This window comes from Symphodus melops, assembly GCF_947650265.1.
Source record: "Symphodus melops genome assembly, chromosome: 21".
NCBI classification, from domain to species: domain Eukaryota; kingdom Metazoa; phylum Chordata; class Actinopteri; order Labriformes; family Labridae; genus Symphodus; species Symphodus melops.
Genome location: NC_136711.1, coordinates 10101002 through 10110436, shown reverse-complemented (window position 1 = coordinate 10110436; position 9435 = coordinate 10101002). Strand labels below are relative to the sequence as shown.

Here is a 9435-nt window from a genome sequence, read left to right as displayed (position 1 = left end):
GGTTTGTCTGATATTATCACTCATATTATCATCACCATTATTTCTATCCCTGTGTTCCTTTTCTTCCAACAAGAGGGGGCTAAGGGGATAAGAGAAGCCACCATCACTCACATAAAATAGCTCCTATACTATATATGCAAGAGAAGGAAAACAATTCCAAAATCCCATGCAACGCTACCATACGGTCGGAAAAAACCTTGCTAATCTGATGTGGTTGATAATGCTATCTCTGGTACTTTTATCTGGAATAACTGGTTGCATGTCCAGTTTGTGCTCAATTGCAACAAACATTTAAGTTTACTACCTGATAAAACCACAGTGCAAACTGGGAAAGCATAGTAAAGTGTGCCTTCAGAAAAAAATATCATCTTGTCGTTTTAATAAACATAGATTTGTCTATGAGGTTCTGTAGAGCATCTATAGGAGAGTGACTAAAGCCTGTCTGAACATGTTAATAGAGCAGATGGATCCTATAATTAGGGAGATGACTAACGGCTTAACCACAAACCATACATTCAATCCAGGTTTAGCCAAGAGGCCTGCATAATGTCTCACTCTTTCCTTGTGTGGTTGCCATATTGACCAGCCACAATCCAATATATGATTGATTTATTTCACACGTAATGATACATGGCTAGACAACTGTACACATTATATCAAACTAACAAAAATAAAGAAATACATAGTTGAAACGCAAGAAGCGTAAATGGCATTTAACATATGAAAGTTACACTGTAAAAATGTGGATCTTACAATTGTCATACAACCAGACATTATTATTATTAATATACTGTACATTTCCATTCATTCCAATCATCCCAAGACGGATGTTTAATCCCTTCTTGAATGCTGCTGCAGATATATGTCTATTCATCCTTATGACAGCATTTTATGGCATGATTATGGTAACCATGAGCAAGTAGGTCATATCAAATATCAGTCTAAAAAGCAAATATCTGTCTACTCATCTGATTCAAATAACACATTGTCAACACTTTATTTTACCCATACAGGTCTTTGCATTGGGTTACCCTTCCAGTGTTTGAGAAACATTGTTTTACCATTATTTGATGCTGGCATTTAAGTATCAGAATTGTCGATTCAATACCAAGTAGCTGGCTTTTACAAAATACATAATACACTCTCAGAACACAAAAGTCTGTAATGATTTTTACTGAAGCAACAGAAAAAAGTTTGTCAAACAGAGATCTGCATTTACTTTTCTAAAACCTAAATGGACTTTATGTCACAAAGCCAATTCAAAGATTCACAATGAGTGTTGCAATTGAGCCCTTATGTTTCTGAGAAGTAGCCAAACTTAAAACATGTATCAGAAACAACTTCCACTGACATCGCCCCTGATTATTCACAAAGAAACAAACTTTACCAGCTTATACATCCACCCCAAAATATCTCTGCATCGGAGTCTGCAATGATACATATTTAAATGAAAATATATTTATATAATTTGTGGGTTTTTCACAGTAGTTTGTACTGCACTGTACCTTTTTGTCCATCTATTTATGCCTACATAATTGTCACCATGAGGGAGTCTGTTGAGTCACTTGATAGAGAGTGTGGCTTGTTTCTTTTATGTGGAAGAAAAATGTCTCTTGGATTTTGTTCTGTAATATCTCCGATCTTCAATGTGGTGAGTGCCTTGCATGTCTTTTGTCTCTGCTGGCCAACAACCATTTGGGGACTGATTACTCTGAAAGGCTAGTTTTCCCTATGAGAACACAGCTTTTAGAAACTGCAAAAAACATTTGCTTTGGCACACATTTACATTGTAGCAATGTCCATTCTTGATCTTGATGGCCACGATCGTTAGTACAAACACAAGTGGCCAATTGTGGTAATCCTTGGCTCAGTACACTGTCACGGATAAGTCTATGTGTTTGTGTATGGCCGTGTCAGTCTATCCCCTATCCTGGTGTAATGTCAATGCACTCCAGTGTTTAATCATTCAGCGCAAAATCCCAACATCAATCCCCTCTCTGTCTCCAACTCTTGCTCCCTCTCTCACTTTACTCTCGCTTTTGTTTTTTAAATCTGAGTCTCTTGGACATTTTCCTTTGAGTTCCCCTTGAAGAGAAGAGGCTCCATTTGGGGATTCTGGTTCTGACCCATGAATCCCTTGATCGATCCATGTAAACCCATGGTAGGCATTGGCAGAGACATTGGCAGCGGTGGGGACATAGAACTTGTGTTGGTACCATTGCCCGATGAGCTGAGCAAATTAGATGTAGAAATTGGGACAGATGTACAGGAGATGGGGATATCATGGCCTTGCATGCTCTTGTTGCTAAGCATCCCTCCTGGTCCCATCCCTTCAGGGCAAATGCTCAGACCCATCACGTTGTTGTTAAAATGATGGGTCTTGTAGTAATGGTTGAGAGTATCAGTGCGACCAATGTTGGGCAGATTGACGATTTCTGGATGATGTCTCCTTAGGGTTCCTTCTCCACCAGTGCCAGAATTCATTGTCGAACCACCTGAGATGCCGCTCCCAGCCCCAGCACCAATCTCATCTTCTACATTGACAATTTCAATGGCTCTAGCAGGGCCGTGGTGCTTGTGTAGCTGGTGTTGCTTCCGGAGTTTGTAGAAGACAACCAACATTACAGCTGCCATAAAAGTAATAGCCACAAAGCAACCAATGATGATCTTGGTTGTTTTCATTACATCATCCAGGCCTGGGATATTAGTTACCTCCATGATGGACACAGTCACTGCATTTTCAGTAGCTCTGTTGGCTCGTGGAGACAGTGAGGACAGAGAGGAGAGGGAAGGAGATATAGTGATGCCAGGTCGGCCATCTAACACCCCTCTCTGAACAGTAGGATTAGGGAAATCTATGAATGTCTCATTAATATACTGTCTTGCTGAGTTCTCCTCCTCTCCTCTGACTGTCTCGACTGTTTCCACAGTGACGGTGGTGAAATAGCTGTAGCTGTTGCTGGGGTCTGAAGCAGACACATTGAGCACGGCCGTTGCAGTGGTGTTTCCAGCAGAGTTGGTGACCATGCAAGTATACTGCCCGGTGTCTTGCACAGTAACATTGGTGAAGTTGAGCGTGCCATCATGAAGAACTGAGATCCGTACTCTGTATGATCCATGGGTCATCAGAGTGCCATTTGGAGTGAACCAATTCACTGAGGTCATTGAGGTCCCGGTACGACATTTGAGCTCAGCAGCCATGCCCTCAGTGACATTCAGATCAGTGGGTGGCTCAACAATCACTGGGGCATAGCAGGTGAAGTGACTCTGGTCTAGTTCCCCAATGTACTTTCCCTTTATACCTGGGGGTGCATGGCAGCGAGCACAACATGTTGTGTTGCTTGGAACTGTTTCTTTCAGCCACCAGCTGAGCCACAGCACATCGCAGTTGCACACCCAGGGGTTGTGGTTGAGATGTACCCTCTCCAACTGGTGCAAAGGAGTAAAGAGGTCATGGGGCAGAGAATGCAGGGAATTATGGGAGAGGTTGAGCTCCTCCAAGTTTTTGAGGTCATCAAAGGCATTGCGTTCAATGACCGACACTCTGGAGTGCATCAGCCACAGCTTGCGAAGTGAAACAAGGCCCTGGAAGGATCCAGGCCTGACTATACCTAGCTGGTTTCCTGAAAGCTCCAACTCCTCGAGTCGAACCAGAGGAGTGAGGTTAGGGATGTCCTTCAAGCCACACATACCAAGATTCAAGAAGCGTAAGTTGACCAAGCCTTCAAAGGCAGCCTCTGAGATGAAATCCAGCTTCCTGAGTTCCCCAAGGTCGAGACGACGTAAAGAGGGAACCCGATGAAAGGCAAATGCCGGCAATGTCTCGATGGGGTTGTTCCTTAGCCATAGTTCCCTTAGCTTGCTGAGGTACTCAAAGGCTTGTGAGGGCACCACTGTGAGCCGGTTGTCAAAAAGCTCCAGTGTGTTAAGGTTGGGAAGGCCATTGAAAGCTCCCACCTCAATTTGCCGGATATGGTTCTTGGAAAGCTGGAGGATTTCCAGATGCCGCAGGTGCTTAAAAGTGTCAGACTTGATCACCTGGTGTGGAAACAAAAGATGGAGACATTTTGTAGAAATTAAATAATTCAGCTTTCAAAATATATTCATTAAGAGTTCATGTGTGATCGGTTTGCAGATGAATCCAAATTTACCTGAATTGTGTTCTCTTGTAGATTGAGGTATCTTGTGTTTTCTGAAATACTGTCTGGGACTTGATCTAAGCTCTTCCTCGTACAGATGACACGGCTCGCCTGATTGGAGCAGGTACAGAGGGTGGGACAGGGGGGTGCTGCCTCTGTCAGCTGAGGTCCATGGTTGTGGAACCACAACAAGAGCTGGACCAGCCAGAGGAGGGGGGAAGGGGCACAGGGGCTGGTCACCATGACAACACGCATGGCAACTGAGTCATGACCCACCCCTACTGCTATGATGTTGATAAGTCACCTCTAAACAAGGGAATTTATGTGCTTATCTTGATCTTCATACTGTATTCTTGGATTCTGTTTTTCTCCTTTAGTCACTTTAAAAAATTAGAGGAAAATAAAATATTTTTCTGAAGACTCAATTTTTCATTGATATGCTCTTATTTTACTTTGCTCATGCTTTCTTCACTACCAGACAACTTGTTCTTTTCAAAATGTACTTTAAGGGAACCCTGTATTTTTTGTTCCCATGACAATAATTCGGGGAGGATATTGTCTTGAAAGTGTTGTCTCTGAAGAGGCTGTTTCTTCTCACTGTAGGGAGGAGAAGAGAGAAAAAGAGAGCAGAAAGGAGGTCAAGTAAGTGCACAGTGCAGTAGCTTTAAGATATTAGCCTAGCATACACATGCATTTATTCCCAGGACTAAATATGAATCTCAAAATATTACAATGTTCTGTCGTCAGCATGACATGCTCTCAGGCTTTCATTTCTAAAGAGGTGGCTCTCAAATTGTGGCCTCTAGTCTCACTGGTGAGTCAGCTGCCATTTTCTTCATAGGTTGAACTTAACATCTGGGTCATGGTCTGAAATGGCCACAAAATGATAAAACCTCAAGCCTAGTCACAAGAGCCAGAGCAGACCCATAAGGATTATAGTCATGTTAGCCATATGATACTGGTATAATTTTATTCCAATATGTACACAAATAATTCACAGAGAATGCAAGGTTGTTTGGATGCAATGACAAAAGCTGGAAGGACTTATTTAGACAGAAGGTTAATGCAGAGATTCATGCAATCCATCACAAGGCAGCAGTGGAAATTTAGTAATTAAGATATGAAGAAATTATTATTGCCTCCTGATTTTTTTTGCTGCAGTGCTCATGGTGTGTTTAATAAGATCAAACAATGGGTGTATCAGTGTATCAGTGGTAAAAAGGGTCGTCACTCAATCAAAAGGTTTGGGGGTTTGATTTCCTGCTCCTTCCGTCCATACGTCAAAGTGTCATTAGGCAAGACACTAAATCCTGAATTGTTCCTACTACAGGCATAGCAATCAGTGTTTGAATATGTCACCTCTATCACATGTGTGAATGCGTGCAAATAGGGGAATTTGACATTTAGACTAGTGCTATATAACTGCATCACATTTACCATTTAAAAGATTAGATAATACTTTATTAATCAATATGGAGACAACCCAAAAAAACAAGTAGACAGTGAATTACAAAAGACAAAGGCTTCTAAGACCTTTGTAAAGCATAAATCTGTATTTTCAGTCATTGGTTTGGATCATATCAGAATCTTGTAACAGAAATGGTTGTATACATCCGAGGACTCACTAAATTTGGAAAAGCTTTTACATGAATAAACCATAAAATAAAGTGCTCATTGTTTTTTTCAAGCATGTAATGATCCTCACTATGACACTAGAAGTCACAAGCCTGTATTGTCCAAAGGAGATCATTGTTTATGTCACTCATTACATGATTACTCTGAAATTACATCACTATCTTATACAAGCGGACTGTTGTTTGCATTTTCGACATATTTTACCTGATATTTTGGAAAATGCTCCATGATAGTCTAAAGCATCTCCTCTCCTATGCAGCGAAGATGCATGCGCTCCTAGAAACACAGTTGCTGTGGCAACCTGCTCACTCACCATCTTGTGTTTTTACTGTCCAGTGCCCTCTTCCACATTATTGTGTTTAGCTGAGCCTGATCAACATTTGCTGGTAAAAAATGTTAAAAAGCAGCGCCTTTGCAGAGGAAACCTATTTGTATTTGACTTAAAGCTAAAAACCAATTCCATCCATTTGTTTGTCATTTTTATCTGTCACACCAGGTGTAATAAAAGCAGCATTTTGGACATCTTGTATTTATATTAATACCCTACATTGTAAATAGATTCATCTGTGCCTTTACTATCAAAACAGAGGGAACACTTATACCGTGAATCTTTATATCTGTAAGGTTGATAGTCGGTTTCATTGTCAGTCTTTATAACAATAGCTTATAGCTTTGAGAAGTCTTATAGCTGCTATTAAAAAAGCTCATTAGGGAACGAATGCTAAAAATAGATGTCATAGATGATCTGAACATCCCACAGAATCTTTCTCTCTATATGGGCAAATACAATACACACTCAAAACACACAAATGTTCACAAATCCAAATTCAACAATGTCCCAACTGTAAAAGTGAAATAACAATACAACACCCTCCTCCATCAGGCTTATGCTAGTCCAAAATGTTACTTTACGCAGCCTGTTTGCAGCACTCCTAATCATTGTGTTCTCCACACTGCTATCCTTCCCTCAAGAGTCTCCTCTTCATCCCCTTCTAGCAGGTAATTATACATTTCAATAATGAGTTTGATTCAAAAAGAAAAGTTCCAGTGTGTCTCTCCCAGACATCAGATCAGTATCTGATCCACAGCAATGGTTTGATAGTTGCGATGAAATGATTCACTGAAGCATCAAAACACAACATCATTAATATTCAGATGGTCAAAGAATTGATCATACCAGTGCATTCGAAAGAAGAGGCTGTTATTTATGCAGCGTTTCATATCCTGGAACTTCAGTAAAGCACTCTTGGGTTGCTTTTCTTTTTACTTTACTTTCTCTTGATACCACCATTTAAAGGCACAATCAAAGAATGTATTAAGAATAATGTAACAATAAGAAATGAGCAGCTGCATTCAGAAACACTACAATTAAGGTTAAGACTGATCTGCAACCTTCTTACATTTAGTCTATGTTGCTGTGGACAGACAGTGAAAAATGTATGAAACAACACAGGCTGAAATTGTATTAAGGGAGAGACCTTGAATTTTCCAGCAGGACGCCTGTTGCCTTGACCTCCCATCTTTAAGTTCCTCATCACATAAGAGCACAAGAACAACATCGTACAGATGATGCTCTCTTATTTCTAGAATATTACACCTTGACTCATCTGAGGGCCAATTCCTTCTCCAGTGGCCTTCATCTTCATCTCTTTTTTTTTCTCTGAAATGCTTCAAACATCATCTAAACTGTTTCTTTTTTCTATCTATTTTCACTCACAGGTATTTCACTTTCTTGATCTTCGCTGTTTTTCCATGTCAAGAGCAGATTGCAACCATGTAGATATTGATTATTTGATCAGGCCTGAGAAAGCGCTCAGTCGTGAAAAGACAAATTAGCTGCAAGCTGCTGACCAATTGCTACAAACCAATCACATCATCGTCAGCGCCTGATTGTATCAATGCATGCTCTCCACGACACAGTCGTTAAGGTTTATGAAGAGGTACAAAAAAATGAGGGTCCTGTTTGCTTTTAGGCTCTCTGAGGATGTGGGATGTTTCCTGTATCAGGCCCAATTAGACCTCATGTATTTACAGATGAACACAAAGCGACACAGGTGCAGCAGGGCCAACATCATCCACTGTAACTATGACAACACTAGATTGGTTCAGGACATGGGAATCAGGGATGGATGGGATGCATTTCACCTGTTTTGTAACATCCTTTGCTAAAAGGTTAAAAAGAAGCAGCTTCATCCCAAATTTTTCCCCCACTTTTCCCTCATGACAACTATATTTCCCTTTTTTTATCACATCAAACAATTACAGAGCAAGGGGGAAATAGCAATATTCTGCTATTCCTTCTGCAGTCTCAGCCTCTAATCTGCAATCTGTCCTCATCATATAGCCTCCAGCATAATATATCCTACAATTCAAAAGAATGGCCTTATTCATCTATGCAGCTGCGCTCACTACGGCGCACCTTCTCGGGAACGCAATTGAAATTCTGAATAGGCCTAATTCTGCACATGCTGCATTACAAAATGGCTTGCATCCATTCTCTCTCTCTCTTCGGGGTAATGACAACATGACTGCACCCAAAAAAATAATCCATAGGCTATAGCTCGGTATTTTTAAAGGAGTTTTGTGTGAAAATGTGAAACATACAGTTATGTAAGGAGGCATGTTATTAAAATGTATTCACAAGGACTATCACAGTCTTATTTGTCAGACAACGACGCTAAAGGTATCTTTCACAGAACTGAATTATTTACTTTGAATATCATGTATCCATAGAACCTCTGCACGTTTCGTTAAACAATTTATGTTATCTTAGGAGTGATTGAGGCATTCATGCAGATTAGGTAACAAATGCAATAATTACGCCGGCCATTTCAGTACCTGTACATCCAATACACACGTACCTCAACGTTTCAGTGGCTGCAGCGTGAGGTCGATGTTTTTCTTTCTTTCCTTTCGTCCCTTTATCCCGATCGCCAGTTTTGTAGCCTCTGTCCCTTTTCCCCCCTCTTCCCCCTAAAATGTATCCGCTTGTTTTCACGGCTGTGAGCTGGCTCTTGTTCTTCCTCTTGTAGGCTATTCCGCAGCGCCAACGCAACACGGGGGGCAACAGCGATGGCAGGTTGAAGATGAACACAATCCACGCTCACATACACTCACGGAAGGGGAAAAAAAAAACAGGGATCAGATTAAAGGGTCGTTGGAGAAAATTATATTAGTATTATCACATTTAGGAGCGAGGTCTTGGACGAGAGCATCCATGCGCCTTATCATCATCCTTGGAGAGGAACGCAGGCAGCACAACGCGACGGCGCCCGGTGGGCAGAGCATTTTGCGTCCAGCACAAACGGCTCTTTACGCACATTCCGTATGTTTCAGTCTGAATCCCACTAAGACAGCAGAGGAAGATATGAAGGAGCAACTAATTATGGATGTACCTACGTATTTAAGAGACGTTAACGTTTAAGAACAAGCAAATATATGCCCCATTGTTATGTTTTGTTTAAATCTTAAAGGATTGAATTCAAATTGTAATGTAATGAGTACGAAGTCATACTATTAATATGACTCAGCAGGATGAATTGAGTCACTGTGTTCCTTTTAATTCAATGCATTTTCAGCCATGTTTGGCTTGTTCACCATGCAATAAACACCTGCTTCTGTTTAACCAACAAGTCAAAACAACTGCAGTAGGAACATTTCT

General features: G+C 40.9%; 1 protein-coding gene across 1 annotated transcript; it reads right to left on the bottom strand.

Annotated features, from left to right (window-relative positions):
- Positions 1–594: 594 nt before the first annotated feature.
- Positions 595–9097, bottom strand: lrrc4bb (leucine rich repeat containing 4Bb). The gene is made up of 3 exons (XM_079372035.1): positions 8636–9097; positions 4152–4736; positions 595–4038 (listed from the first exon to the last, which is right to left on the bottom strand). The coding sequence occupies exons 2-3, from the start codon at positions 4392–4394 to the stop codon at positions 2047–2049; spliced, it is 2235 nt and encodes a 744-aa protein (XP_079228161.1). The 5' UTR covers positions 4395–4736; positions 8636–9097; the 3' UTR covers positions 595–2046.
- Between the last annotated feature and the right edge of the window lie 338 nt (positions 9098–9435).

What these genes read in the sequence shown, in the direction of transcription:
- lrrc4bb (XM_079372035.1), bottom strand. Translation starts at nt 4,394, where the DNA reads ATGCGTGTTGTCATGGTGACCAGCCCCTGTGCCCCTTCCCCCCTCCTC. An exon ending in TACAAGAGAACACAATTCAG is followed by an intron (nt 4,039 to 4,151) that starts GTAAATTTGGAT and finishes TTTCCACACCAG; the next exon opens with GTGATCAAGTCTGACACTTT.